Below are 16961 nucleotides of genomic sequence, written 5' to 3' on the forward strand. Positions count from 1 at the left end.
CACCCCGGGATTGAACCTGGGTCTCCTGCACTGCAGGCAGATTCTTTACCGTCTGAGCCAACCAGAAAGCCCTATAGTTACCTGTCCTCGTCGTCATGAAGTCGCTCAGTTGTCCGACTGGTTGCAACCCCACGGACTGTAGCCTACTAGGCTCCTCCCTCCATGGGATTCTCCAGGCAAGAGTACTGGAGTGGCCATTTCCTTCTCCAGGGGATCTTCCCAACCCAGGGATCGAACCTGGGTCTTCTGCATTCCAGGCAGACGCTTTAACCTCTGAGCCATTTGTACTACACAGTAAATCCTTGTTGTTTATCACACCAGTTCTTTCTCAACTTTCCTTAAATTTCTTTCTTATTACAGACTGTAGACCTTAGCTAGAAAAGCAGCCCTATCATAGATTGCTCTTTATTGTTCATCAGAATACCCAGGGACTGGGTTTTCCCTGGCATCCGTCAGACACTGCGGTGTTGTCTGCTCTCAGAGGAAAACTAACTCCCTTTCTTCACTTTCAAGTGGCTTCTCTCTGGTCTTCTCTACCCCGACTCCTGCAGGCAGGTCTGAGCACTTTTCCTGCGAGCAGCAGACAGGGGCGGGCTTGCTGGGATGGAGCTGCCTGTTCTCGGGACTGGTCCATTAGCAGCTCTTGTGAACCCGGATCAGTTTTGATGGAAACTCTGGCCAGCTGGCCTTGCCAGGCCGGAAGTGCATTTTTGCCTCTAGCGGGCCTCTGCTATCTTCCAAGGCGCTTCAATTCTTGGGGCCTGACCCTCGGTTTGGGGCAGTGCCAGAGGGCGAATCGGGATATGCTCATGCGTGAGTCCGGTGGGAAACCTTTGACCCACCCCCTTGTCAGGGACAGAGTGTGGGGACTCCGGATTCAGTGATTGAAGCCCCGCGTTGCGAAGATCGTATGACCTCCAGGGACGACTGTCTGGAGACCCAGCGAGGGCGCTCTCCACCACTACCCTCACCATAGCCGGAAGTCAAGGTGTGTGCCCAGAAAAAGGGCGTTTTCCACCTCTCGCCCACCACCTTCGCCAAGTTCCAAGGAAAGGGTGAAGACGGGGGCTCTCCGCAGCCCGCGGAAGGGCGCATGTCTCCTGGTTGTTCTACGGCTTCCTGACCTCAGCTGCGCCCTCTGAAGTGGAGGGGTCAGCAGAGAGGAGGCACTTTGGAGAGCCTGGAGCTTCCCGAACTGAGTGCAGTTCTTGCGGAACTGCTTCCAGCCAAGGTTCCCTGGGGGACGGGGGCGGGGGGAAGGCGGGAGCCGCGGCGCAAGGGAGGGTTGGCGGGGGGTGGGGTGGGGAAGTCTAGGGGATGCTCAAGACTGGGAAGAAAAGTTTCCCTCGCGCCTCGATCTTGGCCTCCAGAGGTCGCGACAGCTAAAATGGGGGCGTCTCCCCTCGACGACAGATCCCCGCGGGAGCCTCTGTCACTCGGTTCACCCGGACCCGCGAACTCTGCGCCTGGAGGCGAATCGCAGTCTGGATGCTCATAAGGCCTGGAGGCCCCAAAGCGCTGGGCTTGGGTACCATGAAAACGAGCTTCTAAAGACGACGCCGGGGTCCAGGGGTGCCGTCCCGAGCCCCGAGAAAAAAGTGAAAGGCGAGATGACACGCACTCATGGGGCAAACGTTGGGAGAAAAAATTCCGAGCCTGGAAGCAGCAGGGAAACACAAAACCTGTTCCCACTGGAGATTAAAATTCTGGGGGTTGAAGATGGGGGCAGCGCCCCTCATCTGCACTGCCCTCACCGAGGCGCCCAAATCCCTGGTGCGCCTCTCTACGAGCTCCTCCTTCTCTCCTCTCCGCCTGGCCGGTGAGCTGCGCCCGCCAGCGCCCCAGCAGCAGCTAGATGTCAGGCGAAGCCCGGAGCGCGGCGCGCGGGGAAGGGAGGGGATTGCAGGGGAGGGAGGGGTGGGGCGGAGAGCGCGCGCGGGCTCGGCCAGTGCGGGGGGTGGGCGGGCTGAGCCGGGGGACTGCGCGGGAGGGGGGAGGGAAGGGGGGCAGCTGTGGGCAGGGAGCCGGGCTCGGCCGCCAGCACTAAAGATGGAGAGGCGCCGGGGCCTCGCAGGGGAGGGGGCTCGGCGTTGACGTGGGACGCGGCGGAGGCGCCGCAGCCGGTGGTGATTTGCTAACCTCGCAGCACAGAGGAGTTGAGGGCGATGAGAGCGGGTACTGCGAACTGCCGGGCGATGCCGCCGCTACCGCCGTGATACCGAGAGCAACAGTTCCCCAGCAACACCCCTCCCAGACAGAGGCACACACCCCCAAGAGGCACGCACACCCACCCCACGGCACCCGGCTTGGCAGTGGTGAGTTGGGGGCCAGGGAGAGGCGCACCGCCCAGAGATAGCTGTGCGCCCGGGCGCCCCAGGGCTGGAGAGGTCTGGGGGGGCGCGCTCGCTTCGGCCACTCGACCGCTGGGCTTCTGCCTTATTTTGTTCGGTTTGTTCGGTTCCTGCTGCTGCAGCCGTCGCCGCCGGCGGTTGGGGGTCGGCTGGAAGGGGGAGCCCTGGCTGTCAGCTTGGGCGCAGTTGCCTCCCCAACCCTTCCACTCCAGGGCACAGTCGGGGTGAGAGGTGGGGAGCAGAGCGGTCTGAGGGGCCGGGGGGCACAAACGGAGGGCTGGGAATAGGAGGCTTTGTACCACCAGGGGCCGGCGGAGGAGCCGGGAGCCTGTGGGTGCTCATATGTATGCCGACCGGTGCGCGGGCGCGAGATAGGGCTGTGGTTTATTTGTGTGTTTATTCGCCCGCCAGCTGGGAAGCTAGGATCGGAGGAGTGGTTTTGGGGGCAGAGGGGAGCCGGACTGGGAGTCACTTGGGTTTTGTTTCTCTTTGGAAAACGTGGTGGGCTCCTTTTTCTTGATTGGACTTGATCCCCCAGGTTTTGGGGGGGAGGGGCTCCGTGGTGGAGCGCTGGAGTGTCTCCACCGCTCCGGGCCCTCCTCGGCTCTCGGCGGGACCGGCCGTGGCGCCGGAGCTCGCTGTGCGCTCCCGGCCGCGCTCGGTGGGTGCTCCGCTCTGCACCTGATGCGTTCGGGATGCCTTTCCCACCCCGGCGCGCCGTCAGTTCGTTCTCACAGCCCCTCGAACACTCCCGCACGCGCTCGAAATGCGCAAGATCTCGCCGGCCCGCGGACCGGCTGGAACGCACAGACGCGCTCAGCACAGACTCGCTGGCCGCTCCCCGGAACGCTCGCAACGTGCCTGGGCCGGGCGCGCCTGCTGCTGGCGCCACCCGCCCGAGGCCGGGGACCTTGTCCGTCGCTCGCGGGGATCCCCGCCCTGGGTCGGAGAGAGAGGGCCCTCAGATCCCTTCTCGTCTTTCCTCCCACAACTCGTTGTCGGGCTTTTGTGCTTCCCCTTCGCCTCAAGGCGAGTCCGCCTTCTCGCCTGTCTCGCCCCGGCGTTCGGCCCGCCTGAACTCTTGCCTTAAGCCCGGGTCTCTTTCGCTTTTCTTCTTTCCTAACCCGGCTCTCTTTCTCGTTGCCATCTGGCTTCCCCGGAAAAGTTGCTTCCCCAAGTTTGCTGAAGTCGTCTCCAAGTCTCCGTAGGGGGTGGCTGGAAACAGGGTGGGGGGTGAGGGGCGGGAAGGTGTGAGAGCGCGATCGATCCCCGGAGCTCGAGCTGGTTAGCGCTGGCTTTCCGCCGTGACGAGGGGCACGGCGCTGCAGCCAGCACCAGCCGGCTCCCGGGCGCCGAGCCGCGGGTTTCGGGGATGGCTGATCAGGGCACCCTGATTTCCTTCAGAACCTACGGTGCTTGCTTTGGGGAAGGAATTCGGGTAGACCAGCTTCCATTCTTTCGATTCCTACCCCCTAGTTCTCTGAAGCCCAAAGTCTGCGGGGAAAGCGCATGGTGGCAAGGCGCTTGTGAATGGTCACCGCCCCCCCACCATGGCCTCCGTTCTCACCCCAGGATGGGGAGCAAAAGTGTCTTCTTGATTGACTGTCCTGTTAACCCTTTCTGAGTAAGATTTGTGGCTCTGGAGTCAATAGGGTTCCTTTTGGGAGCGGAGGCCAGCAGTGTTCCAAGAGGAAGAGCCCTTGCTCTGCGTTGCTCCCAATTGATTTCACAGCAATATTGGCCACAGCAAGGCCGAGGCTGGGAGGAACCTGGGCCTGTGAGATCTTTCAGACACGCTTTAGACTGGTTTGGGAGACCCAGAGCCCTGTTACTGATCCCAAACAGCACTTGGAGAGAGGCCTTTGTCTCCAGCTCAGTCTTCCCTTCATGCTGGTAACTCACACCATAGATGCTGGTGCCAGTATAACCTCTCAGCCCTCTGAGCCAGGTCTAGCAGTCAAGCATCAATTCCTCTTCGGGTCATGGGACTTGCCCATTCCCGGGAGCCTGTGGGAGACACTGGAAGTTTGGGTTCCCAGCACATGCACTCCTGGGTTTAGGGGTGCATGTTTCCTAGGATCTCTCTGTAGGTCCTTCAATACCTAGCCTGCATATTACAGATCTTCCTCACTACTGGGCACTTGTGGGTAGGAGATAAGTGCAACACATTATGTAAGTGTGGCACATTATGTAAGTGTGGACATGTGTGCTTGGGGCTTCCCAGGTAGCGCAGTGGTAAAGAACCGCCTGCCGATGCAGGAGATGCAGGAGACATGGGTTCAACCCCTGGGTGGGGAAGATCCGCTGGAGGCGGAAATGGCAACGCACTCTAGTAGTCTTGCCTGGAAAACTCCTTGGTCAGGAGCCTGGCAGGCTACAGTCATGGGGTCGCAAAGAGTTGGACACGACTGAGCATGCATGCACACATGTGTGTTAACTGTTTCTACTTCTCTGGCTGGTGCATGCACACATACATGCACACTACACAGTTGAGATTTTGGATTACTTATACAATCACTTTGAGGTACCCATGATTGGGACTGAGCCAAGCTAGTACATAGACTATGTGTGTGTACTTCTCTTAGGGCCTAAGCAGAGGGTCAGGGCGTGGGTTCATCAGCCCTTTGCAACCCTGAGAAGAGTGGAAGGGCAGAGGCCCAGGAAGGCATTAACTGAGGGTGAAAAGGTGGGCTGGAGGAGGAGAACCTTGCCTGTAGATTTCTCTGAGCTGCTACTCTAGGCTGCTAGCCCCTGCTAGGCTGGGTGTGTTGTTCCTGGGGCTACCACAATGAGGCAGGATTTAGAGAAACTTCGTTTTGAAGATGAGATTTGCTGCACGGGGTATTCAAAGTAAAATTGAGTGCTTACACTGACTAGAAGAGGGGGTTAAATTCTTACTCATTTAAATTAAGCACTGGGCATTTTCTCACAATCAATGTTGACTTTGCACGGGAGCCCCCCACACTCAGATTTAAAGAAAGCTCAGGACTCAAAAGACTCCATTGTAATTTTCATTTTACTTCTTCTAACAGATGTCATAGACCAGTGAATTAGGCATGTGCTACATAGCAGAACCTTCTTTTTACTCCCATCATCCTTGGGCCTGTAAAAGCAGTCATGTAGATTTCTAGGAAGCCCTTTCCCTCTATTAAAATCTCCAGGACTGTCTTGCTGCAGGTTTGGGTCAGGGGCTATTGATTGAATTCTTACTTTTAGGGACAGTAACTAATCTATCTTTTGTTCTTGCATCTCTTTTGCCTCTTTCCCCATTTCTCCCCTCTAGCCCTTGCCATTGGCCCAGAAAACACACCCTGCCCCGCCACGCAGAGCCAGGAAGGAAAGAAAGCCTCATGCCTAAGCCTCGGGGAGCACCATGGATCTGACAAAGATGGGCATGATCCAGCTGCAGAACCCCAGCCACCCCACGGGGCTCCTGTGCAAGGCCAACCAGATGAGGCTGGCCGGGACGCTGTGTGATGTGGTCATCATGGTGGACAGCCAGGAGTTCCATGCCCACCGGACTGTGCTGGCCTGCACCAGCAAGATGTTTGAGATCCTCTTCCACCGCAACAGCCAGCACTATACTCTGGACTTCCTGTCTCCCAAGACCTTCCAGCAGATTCTGGAGTATGCATACACGGCCACGCTGCAAGCCAAGGCAGAGGACTTGGATGACCTGCTGTATGCCGCCGAGATCCTGGAGATCGAGTACCTGGAGGAGCAGTGCCTGAAGATCCTGGAGACCATCCAGGCCTCAGATGACAATGACACGGAGGCCACCATGGCGGAGGGCGGGGCCGAGGAGGAAGAGGACCGCAAGGCGCGCTACCTGAAGAACATCTTCATCTCGAAGCATTCCAGCGAGGAGAGTGGCTATGCCAGTGTGGCGGCCCAGAGCCTCCCTGGGCCCATGGTGGACCAGAGCCCTTCCGTCTCCACCTCATTTGGCCTTTCAGCCATGAGTCCCACCAAGGCGGCGGTGGACAGTCTGATGACCATAGGACAGTCTCTCCTGCAGGGGGCTCTTCAGCCGCCCGCTGGGCCCGAGGAGCCGACCCTGGCTGGGGGTGGGCGGCACCCCGCGGTGGCCGAGGTGAAGCCGGAGATGATGCAGGTGGATGAGGTGCCTGGCCAGGAAAGCCCTGGGACTGTGGAGTCTAGCATCTCAGCTGGGATGGGGGACAAGGTGGAAGAAAGGGGCAAGGAAGGGCCCGGGACCCCTACTCGGAGCAGTGTCATCACCAGCGCCAGGGAGCTGCACTACGGACGTGAGGAGAGTACTGAGCAGCTGCCGCCTCCGGTCGAGGCCGGCCAGGGGCCCCCCGGCCGACTGGAGCCCCCTGCGCACCCAGCTGAGAAGCACCTGGGCCTCTACTCCGTGTTGCCCAACCACAAGGCCGATGCCGTGCTCAGCATGCCGTCCTCGGTGACCTCGGGCCTCCACGTGCAGCCTGCCCTGGCTGTCTCCATGGACTTCAGCACCTACGGGGGTCTGCTGCCCCAGGGCTTCATCCAGCGGGAGCTGTTCAGCAAGCTGGGGGAGCTGGCCGTGGGCATGAAGGCCGAGAGCCGCAGCGTCGGGGAGCAGTGCAGTGTGTGTGGCGTGGAGCTTCCTGACAACGAGGCTGTGGAGCAGCACAGGTAGGCCCCTCTGCGCCCGTCACCCGCTGCCCGAATTTCTGGCCTCGGCCCTGCCTTTGTTCCCAGCTGTCCCCTAGTCCTGGGGCCTGGCTCCCTTGTTCTCTTTGCTATTTGTGAAAAACCACTTGAGGGGATCACTTTTCAGGTCTGTTGAGAGAGCTTTGAGTCTTTCCTGAACACAGGGGAACTTACGCGCCCAGTTCCTTTTTTTAAAAAAAATTTGATTTTTATTTATTAATTTTTAGATCATGTCAGGTGGCCTACAGAATCTTAGTTCCCTGACCGAGGATTGAACTTCCGCCTTCAGTAGGAGGACTGCCAGGGAATTCCTTTTGCCCAGTCTTCACTAAGCTCTTTGCGCTCTTTTTGCATTTGGGCTCCCGTTTTGCTTTTCCTGCTGTTGGGTCTTTTCTCCTCTGCCTGGAGAGAGTCCTAAAGTGGAGGGAGGGAAAGGTGGGGTGAGGAGGAAGGGCCCACAGCCGGGGTCTGGCCACTCTGCCCGGTTTCAGGTACCTGAGTTCCCCTGCGGGGGTTCCTGCCAAGGCCGGCAGCTCAGGAGAAGGGGAGGGGCTGGAGTCTGCTTAGACCCAAGAGCAGCTGCAGGTTCCAACCGTTGTTCCTGGTGAACCTTCATCACCAGGAATGTTGCCTCCTCTCCCTTTTCATTCTCTGTCCTTGTAAACACGTTTCAGGGGAGCTGATTTACATTCAAGGGAGAAGGATGGGTATGAGAAACATTGGTTTTGCAGCCTGCAGTCTTATTCTTAACCCATCCCTACTCACATTGAATTGAATACCACTTTGGGCCAGCATCGGCTTCCCTCTGGCTTCTGTTTCCTTCTCTGTGAAATAGCTTTTATGACATGCCTGCTTCAAATGTTTTTCGTGGAGTCATATCTTTGTTAACGGCAGTTTTCCCAGGTAGATGATGTTCTTGTTCATAGGGAGATAATAAGACCTTTTTTCAGGGTCAGGTAGATACCGAGAGGCAGAGCTGGATTCAAGTTCAGGTCTTAACCTTCTTGCACTTTGCTGCCTCTCGGAGTTATTCAGTCCAAAAGAGTGTCTTGTCTGCACAACGAAGGGTTTTGAAATTGCTCATCAGAAGTGGAGTAAACACAGAGGGAATCTGCAGTGAGTTTGATGTGCCCATCACATTACCCTCCAGTTCCTGGGTCAGGCGAGGGGTGTTAAGAAATCCAGTTTCTCTTTGTCATCTGTAATAACATTTCCCTGCACACTCTCTTGCCTGCTGTGCTGCAGATCTTGGGTGGATTCTTCACTTTTGTACTCCTCTCCTCGCTGCCCTCCCAATTCTTCTGTTTACCATTCAGGAGGGGCTGTAGGGGAGAGGAGGTGGGGGCATGAAGTTGGAGGCACCTGGAGATCATCTGATTCCACCAAGCTGAGTCAGAACCTCCTCCAACACTGCTTAATCAGATATTCTGAGACTTACCTTTTGGAAAGTGCCACTGAGCTCCACGTAGCCGATTCTCTTCCGGTCGGGTGCGAAAAATAACCGCCACTAAGGTGTGTCTTCATGACGCTTGTACTGCTCAGAAACAGGCCGAGGTTGTGTTTGTTTTTGCTCACACTTTCCTAAAGAGGAAACCCGCTCCCCAGACTTGACCAGATACATTGATCGCCTTCTCCGGATGTGAATTATTTCAGTTATGTGCTATGAGAAACGGGGTATAGTGGAAAGTAATTTTAAAATGGAGATTTCATTGACGTATAACGGTTTCAGGTATATAATGATTCGGTATTTGAATATTTTATGAAATGATCACTATGGTAAGTTGACTTAGTTAAAGTCCATCACTTTAGATAGAGAATTTTTTTTCTTAAGCACTTCTAAGATCTACTCTTTTAGCAACTTTCATTATGTAATGCAGTGTTGTTAAATATAGTGATCATGTTGTGTGTTATAACCCCAGGACTCATTTATTTTTTGACTGCCTTTGACTACCTTTTCCCGTTTTCCACAACCCCAGTGCCCTGGAAAGTAGGTTTTTTTTTTTCCTGGGTCCTTTTTGCCTCTCTTTACCTGAGAGGGCTGCAAAAGATAAAAACTCTCCCAGGAGTTTTCTGTGGGACCCTTGTTCCTCTGGGGAGAGCTGGAGGGTTGGCTGTGTTCTACACCCCCCTCCTCACCAGAGCATGGGTAACAGAACTAGCCATGTCTAGCACTGAGAGCTTGGCAGCCTTATGTAACCTTTCTGAGTCTTGCTTTACTTTCTTTATAATGGAGGTGTTCTGCAGGGTGGGGTGATGGATTAACGAAGTAACATCCAGAAACCCCTGGAGCCGCGACTGGCACTTAGTAACCAAGAGGGTGAGGGCTGGACCCTCAGTCCCCCACCTGGCTTGGGTCTCATCTCTGCTTCGCCCTCGCAGCTCTGAGTGCTACGGTGCCTGCCATCAAGGGGTTGAGTTGGCTGGGAGGTGGTGCAAAGGATGTCGCTGTCCTTGTGAGCTTGTGATGGTGAGCCGCCGGTCCTGGCATCCTTGGCGTTGTGCCCTGGGCTGCTGACACTGGAGAATGTGCTATTGACTGAGGGTGGAAAGTGGGCTGCCGCCGCCCCAGAGGCTGGAGCCTGGGGCTGTGCCCTGGGTGGAAAGCTGTGGGGTCCGAGGAGACCAGGGACGGAGAGAATGTTCCCGCATGCTTTCCTCCCTCGCTCTCACTGGCAGCCCCTGGCTCCCTATCTGACACGCTCTCAGGAGGCTTCACCTCTCTCCCTGTCTCTCAGACCTCCAGGATGAAGGTGCTGCTTCCCGATTTCCTACTGTTCTCTTGTGTAAAGCTGCCAGCATAACACAAACAAAAAAGTCAAGACAAAAGAATCAGAGTGGGAGATTCTGATGTCAGGAGGCTGTGAACGTGATAGCGATGAACATGATGAAGTAACAGACCACAGGATTGATTTTATTTTGTTGGTAAGCCAGTAGGCTAGAGCGTTGGTAAAGGTTAGGTACCTGCTGGCGGTAGTTGCTTTTCTTCTTGCGGGGTGGGGGTGGCAGGTGATGGGCAGAAGGGCACAGAGAGGAAGGAGGGGGAGAGTGCAGGGAAGGGAGGCAGGCAGGAAGGTGTGTGATATAATCACATCAGTGTGCTTTGCTTGTGACTTGGTTCCAAGCTGGGGAGAGGGGAGCCTGTTGGGGTGACAGACAGTTGGAGTGAAACTTTGTAAAGTTACAGTCCCTGCAGTGCACGGTAAGATGTAAAAGCAGTGTCAGATGTAGCCTGATGGATTGATGGAAAGCCCACACAGAGATGCTACCTGGGTAAATCAAATGGGGCTTACCTGCCTAAAGGATCCGGAAGGAAGTCAGAACAGAGGGCCTGCTGGATAAGCAGATCTGTCTCCAGGCAGATACAGGAGCAAGTGCTGGGTTCTAAAACCTCCCCAGCAGGCTCACATCGCAGAAGATAATGTCTGAGGGAGGGAGAGTCTCTTTGGGAAGGTTGGACTCTCCTTTAAATTTCCCTGGTGGCTTAGAGGATAAAGAATCTGCCTGCAGTGCGGGAGACCTGGGTTCAATCCCGGGGCTAGGAAGATCCCCTGGAGAAGGGAATGGCAACCCACTCCAGTATTCTTGCCTGGAGGATTCTGTGGACAGAGGAGCCTGGAGGGCCCCAGTCCATGGGGTCTCAAGAGTCAGACACGACTGAGTGAACTAGCACTTTGTTGAAGCTTGATCTCTGTTCTGTCTCCTTCTCTCCCTGAAAGGCTGGGCCTGCTCTGCATGTCACCTTGTCTGGATCTGATCTGGGGACCAGCTGAACTAGGCCAGGTGCACAGTCTCCTTCTCAGAGCCACGTACATGTGATAAGATTATCGGGAATAATGTGATTGACTTAGGAGTCAACACAACCCTCCTGGGCCTCAGTCTCCCCAGGCTCATGAGCCTAAGTCTTCTTTCTTTTTTATGGCCATGCTGCATGGCTTGAGGTATCTTAGTTCCCTGACCATGGATTGAACCCTCGTGCCTCCTACAGTGGAAGCGAGTAGTCCTGACATGCTGGACTGCCAGGGAATTCCCAGCCTGGTCTTAATACGTTTCTGAATTAAAGTGCCACAGAATCAGGGTGGGATCTGGCTTCCAAGGAACCTCTGGATCTCCTGCAGACAAGCCCTCGGATCAGCACTGCGTGTCCTGCATACACACAGGAGGACCTCTTGTTTGGTTCTTGCAAGCATGTTCAGAAACCCCAGAGGTGGTCCCAGCCCTGTCTCTGCCCTCAGGACTGCAGCCCTGTTCAGAGGCTCCCCAGGCCAGGTCTAGAGTGCATGACCATGTTGCAGAGCCATCAGGTCCTGTCTGGCCCTTGCCTTGGCCTCTTCAGGTGGGCAGCTGCATGGTTTTCAGTGGTTGACCATGTAGAGGGCTGGTAACTGCTGACCTTGGCTTAGGCCACTTGGAGAATTTAGTTGTTGCCCTGAATTCTTGGTCCCTTCTCATCATTCTGCCAGCTTTAGGCACTGCTGAAGTCATACCAGATTCTATTTGGAAAAGAGCATCCAGTGGGGTAATGATAGCCACAGTAGTAATATTTATTTTTAAAATGTACTTAAATTTATTTTTATTTATATATTTTTTGACTACACCGTGCAGTATGCAGGATTTTAGTTTCTCAACCAGGGACTGAACTCATGCCCTCTGCAATGGAAGCGCAGATTCTTAACCACTGGACCACCCGGGAAGTCCCAGCAGTAATGTTAATAATGCCTTTTATCAGTTGTCCCACTTTTTCCTTTGCAAAGCACCTGTTTTAAAAATATTTATTTATTTTTGGCTATGCTGGGTCTTTGATGCTGTGTGGACTTTTCTCTCGGAGAAGGCAATGGCACCCACTCCAGTACTCTTGCCTGGAAAATCCCATGGACGGAGGAGCCTGGTAGGCTGCAGTCCATGGGGTCGCTAAGAGTCGGACACGACTGAGAGACTTCCCTTTCACTTTTCACTTTCATGCATTGGAGAAGGAAATGGCAACCCACTCCAGTGTTCTTGCCTGGAGAATCCCAGGGACGGGGGAGCCTGGTGGGCTGCCGTCTATGGGGTCGCACAGAGTCGGACACAACTGAAGCGACTTAGCAGCAGCAGCAGCAGGACTTTTTTCTAGAGATGGTGATCAGGAGCTGCTCTTCGTTGCAGTGCACAGGCTTCTCATTGTGGCGGCTTCTCCAGTCGTGGGGCTTGGTCTTCGGGGTCACGGGCTTCAGTAGTTGCAGCACATGGGCCTGGTAGTTGCGGTTCCTGGGCTCCAGAGCGCAGGCTCAATAGTTGTGGCGCGTGGGCTTGGTTTCTCTGTGGCATGTGGGGTCTTCCCATACCAGGCCTCGAACCTGTGTCTACTGCATCGGCAGGTGGATTCTTAGCTCCTGAGCCACCAGGGAAGCCCCTGCAAAGCACCTTTAATGACTTTGTCTCTCTTAACCTCCCAGCCTCCCCGTAGGGGGTGCAGATCTCTCATTCCATACTGCTGATGGTGAAGTCTGAGAACCTCTGAAAGCTAAAAAGGCTTTGTGTAAGTTTGCAGCGCGCTCATTTAGTGGCAAAACCTGGTCTAAACTGATGTGAGGCTATATTTATCTCGCCTGTTTTGAATATTCATATGTTTTGCTGCAAAAATATTAATGTGTTTGATTACGGAGTGGTTCCCTAGACTTCCCTGGGCCTGGTGAACACTCAAGGCCCATAGTACCTTTTTAAAATCTTAACAGTTCAGATTTCCAAAGCACCAAGGATTTGGGTGAGGGATTGTCACCGTCATCAGCTCCAACTTACAGATGAGGAAAATGGGCTTTGAGTGAGTAAGTGACATGCCCAAGGTCACATAGCTGTCTATAAATGGCTAGAGACAGGAGCTCGGCTCGCCTTCTAATTCGCAGTCCCGGGTGCTCCAGGCCAGGCCATATAAGCACATGGGCATTGCCATTCTAGGTCAGATCCATCTGACCTAGTCTTTGGGCGCCAATACCATCCCGAAGATACCACCGTCGGAGCCTGCAACTCTCCCCCTTGACGTCAATCCTAAAGGTCAGGTGGAGCCCGGCTTCTCTTAATAGCTATTTATGGCTGCTCTGTCATTCACAGATTTGCCCAAATCCTTTCTGAAACCATTTCTGTTTCCAGGAAGTATCCTTTGGGGGATGATGAATGACTTCAGTTTATAAGCTCCTGGAAATCTAGTCTGTTCAAGAGGTCACTGGCTGAGAAGATGGGAAGATGGCTTTGTGGTGCTGTGTCCTGCCGTTTTGGAGGCCGTTTCTGTATTTTTTGTTTTTCAGTTCTGTCACTACTGTCTCTTTTTTTTAATCTGGAGTTTAACATCTTAATTTGTAAAACCAGGCCCTTGGATGAGCTATTTCTGGTTTGTTGAACTCTTTGGAAAAAAACTTCTCCTTTGGCACTCACTTATATCTTCATGAAGTCATTTTGGTTATTTGAATTTTGCTCTGTTTTGGAATCTGGTCTGGCAGTCAGCCAGCTGAAATGGGGGTCAGTTTGATTTGATTATGTCTGCTCTGATTTTGTTTTTTAATGCTTCAACCTGCTTAGGGTTACTGAGTCATCTGGAATATAGACTGAACTCTTGGGAAGTTTGAAGATGAGTTCTTTTATTTTCTTTCTAGTGGAAGAAAGTTGCCTACTCTTTCATCTCAGTGAAAAGTCCCATTTTAACTCGCTGTCACTATTGGTTGGAGCTGCTAATTGCTAGAAGGAGAGGGGAAGAAAGCTTTAGTTCAGCAGTACTTTTCCCTCCTGCTTGTTCTAGGAAAGCTATTTATGACTCTTTAAAATAGTGATTATCCTAAACTGTTAAAATCAAACCTCCATTCACAGCTTGGATTTCTTGCTAATTCAGGGGAAAAACATTTCCAGTTATTTTAATTCAAAAAAATTAATGACTTTAAAACAAGTCCAACCGAAAGCCCACGTGTGAAACATAAAAAGTCTTGCTAAATGAATACAGGCGTGCCTCAATTTGCCCATTGGAAGGTTCTGGAATTTTCCACGATAAGTAAAGGTTTTTGTAGTCAAATTCTGTTTTGGCGGTTTTAAGTGAAAACTCTGACTCAGTGGCATTTATTTTGTTAGTAAGGAAAATCTACCAGTGCATCCCCGCTCCCCAACCTCCAGCACCACATTTTTCACTTAGTGATGGGCATTTTGCGCAACTTATACTATCTGGGTCAGAATCTCGATTTCACCACTTACCTGCTGTGTGCCTGTGGTTACATTACTTAACCTCTCTTTGCTTGTTTTGTCTATAAGATGGGAATAATAACCCAGTACCTACTCACTGGGTTGTTGCAGGAATTAATCCCTAAATATTTGTCATGAGCATGGAAGAATAGCAGAGAGCCAACGTTTGCTGTTGTATTTTTGCAGTCCTTGTTGGTGTGAAGCTGGTGGTGCAGGGTTAAATTTGTGTTCCTGTTGGTTGAGGTCCTGCTTGACCTCAGAGGTGTCCATTTATCCAGCACCTGAGAACCGCTGGGGTTTTTGCAGCTGGTTCACAGTGAGCACCCGCATTTCCCCCCCAAAAAGCCGATCTCTTGAGGCACTGTGGCCAGGGTACTCTTTGTCCCATTGACCTGAAGCCTGATGAGTCATTGCAGCCCTCTTTTAAATTTAGCTGGGCAGCCCTCCACTGTCATCAGTTATGAATGCTGAGGCCACTCACCAACGCCGGGCCCTATTGCGTGTGCACGTGGCCAGGCCAGCAAATCAGTGTGATGGGAGCACAGATGCCTCCTCACCTAGAGAAGTCTGGGCTTTGGGGGCGGCATGCTGCAGAGCCCCTTCCCATCCCCACCCTACAGTGCAGGATGCTTCTAAGGGCAGATTCAGCAAATAGCGCCCTGAGTGCTTGATACACACGCTAAGTGCATTCGTGGTCAGTATCTGCTGAGGACCTCTAGCCACCCGCCGGGGTTAGATATTTGTTTCCCATTCCCTGATGGGCAGAGGGAAGCCTGAGAGGTTAACAGACTGTTCCCTGGTGAGATGGTGAAGGGTGGCACCAGGGCTTGTGCCCAGGTCTTCTGGCTTCATGTTCATGCTTGTTTCCACAATGTCCCGCTTGGATCTTCAGCCCCTGATGGAATCAGAAGGGAAGGGGGGATACAGGAAGGACCAGCTCCATGTTCCCTGAAGTTGCTAACCAGGAGGCTCACCGCTTGGCCAGTTCTGGCCTCCTGGCTTTGTCCGGTGGCTTGAGAAGACGGAGGGAGAGTACTGATTACTTGGAAGGGTTTGTGTCTTAGGGGGCTGGGGTCACAGGAGTCCATCATCTCTTACAGACAGAGGGAGAGGCCAGCTTCTGCTGACTTCAAAAACAGAAAAAAAAGAGAGAAAAAAAGAAACCCACTTACAAAAATAAAAATCCCGTGCCGTTAATTTCATGCCAGCATAATCAGAAATACCCCTTTCTACTGTTTCCCCTTAAAAACCCCCGTGTCCTTATTATGCTGGCTCAGTCTGGAAAAACTCTGGTTGGGTTTTGCCTATGTGAGGCTTATCTTTGCAGCTGCCAAGAGGGAATCCAGTACTTGATCGTCAGCACGGAAACTTCGGCTAACAACTCACAGAAACCTGCTTGGTTCTAAATTTCTTGCCCTCTTTCAACTCTTGTCCTCAAGACATGACATTCTTCGGCAGGGACAGAATGTGTCCGGCTTTGTAGTGGAAAGAATCCAGGTTAGATGAGAGAAAGAACTCCCTGAAACAGTGGGGGCATTACTGGCGATTTTATTAGAGTATGCAGTCACAGAAATTTTGATGGGAGGAGGAGGAGTCGTGGGCCAGTTGGAAGGAGTGTTTCGAGGTCTCCCTTCTTTAGGGTCATTTAGATCCTCCGAGGTGATAAGTAAGGGTGTATACACCAGGCATGCTAAGAATGAAACAGGCACCCCACCACCCCTGACTCTGCAGGCAGACAAGATGTGTAAGGCAGGGCCATAAAGACTGATCTCAAACTTGGGTGTGAATGCCCGAGCCTCATGGTGGATCTGGGCAGATTTGGGTAGGTGGCTTCACCTGTCTGAACGGTCAGGTGCCCCTTCTGTAAAGTGAGGTTGTAGCCCCTTACCTCTCAATGTGGTGCAAACATGTTAAATGGGGTGCCATGGAACACGAAGCACCCAGCAGGGACTCACATGTGAGGCTGCCCCCCCGCCACGCTTCCCGCTTCTCCTGTGACCCCAGCCTGACAAGGGAGCCTCTCACTCCAAGCTCCCAGCCACCCTCTCCTGCCGTTGGTCTCTAAGTGGATTAGCCGAGTGTTGTGATCTTAATGCCATTAGGCCTGTTGGCACAACTCTCCTTGCCATAGTGAGAAGCAGATGTGGCTGAGTGTAATGGCCCTCGGTGATCCATCAGGCCTGGAGTGCTGGGGGAAACATTATGAGTGTTAATTTGGGGGAGTCTTTTTATGGTAGCTGGGGGAAATGTGGAGGGATTGTTGGAAATGTATTTATTTAAGCCGTTTAGCAGGTTAGATGCTGCTGGGGGTCTACAGTGGCTGAGGCTCCCACCTCCCTCCACCCACCCGCCCCAAACCCCTCCTTTAAAGAAGGCCCCTCCCCAGCCCTGCAGCCCAGGCCTGATTGCTTCCAGAGTTGGAGAGACAGCTTAGCAGGCTCTTGTTTCTTGCCGATGTACCTTATTAGTAGCACCTGGCATCATAACCCGCTAATGGGAACCAGCGCTCTCCTCCTGCGTGGCCAGTGACAAGTAGCCCTGTCAGCCGGAGCTCGCCGTGCGAGGAAGTTCCTATTAGCTTTATGGTCAGGAGAACTTGTCCTGTTCAGGAAATGAATGTTGCCGCTAAAGGTCCTCGGCCCTGACCCTGGCGGCGTAACCTGTGCGGGCTGGGGAGACCCCGCTCAGGATGCTTGGGATTTCAGCCCCTCTCTGGTTCTTGTCATATGTAAAGAGGGAATCATTGTGGTATGT

General features: G+C 53.4%; 1 protein-coding gene across 4 annotated transcripts in view; it reads left to right on the top strand.

Annotated features, from left to right (window-relative positions):
- The first annotated feature begins 741 nt into the window (after window positions 1-741).
- Window positions 742-16961, top strand: part of ZBTB16 (zinc finger and BTB domain containing 16) — a 204806-nt gene continuing 188586 nt past the window's right edge. The window contains exons 1-2 of one of the 4 annotated variants that reach the window (XM_019974559.2): window positions 742-988; window positions 5635-6992. In XM_019974559.2, coding sequence (XP_019830118.1) covers window positions 5725-6992 — 1268 coding nt within the window. In that variant the 5' untranslated portion in view covers window positions 742-988; window positions 5635-5724. Of the gene's footprint in view, window positions 989-2024; window positions 2316-2345; window positions 2583-5634; window positions 6993-16961 lie in introns of those variants that run through there. The other 3 variants (XM_019974557.2, XM_019974560.2, XM_019974558.2) reach the window with 3 other exon arrangements.

This window comes from Bos indicus, chromosome 15 (assembly GCF_029378745.1).
Source record: "Bos indicus isolate NIAB-ARS_2022 breed Sahiwal x Tharparkar chromosome 15, NIAB-ARS_B.indTharparkar_mat_pri_1.0, whole genome shotgun sequence".
NCBI classification, from domain to species: Eukaryota; Metazoa; Chordata; class Mammalia; order Artiodactyla; family Bovidae; genus Bos; species Bos indicus.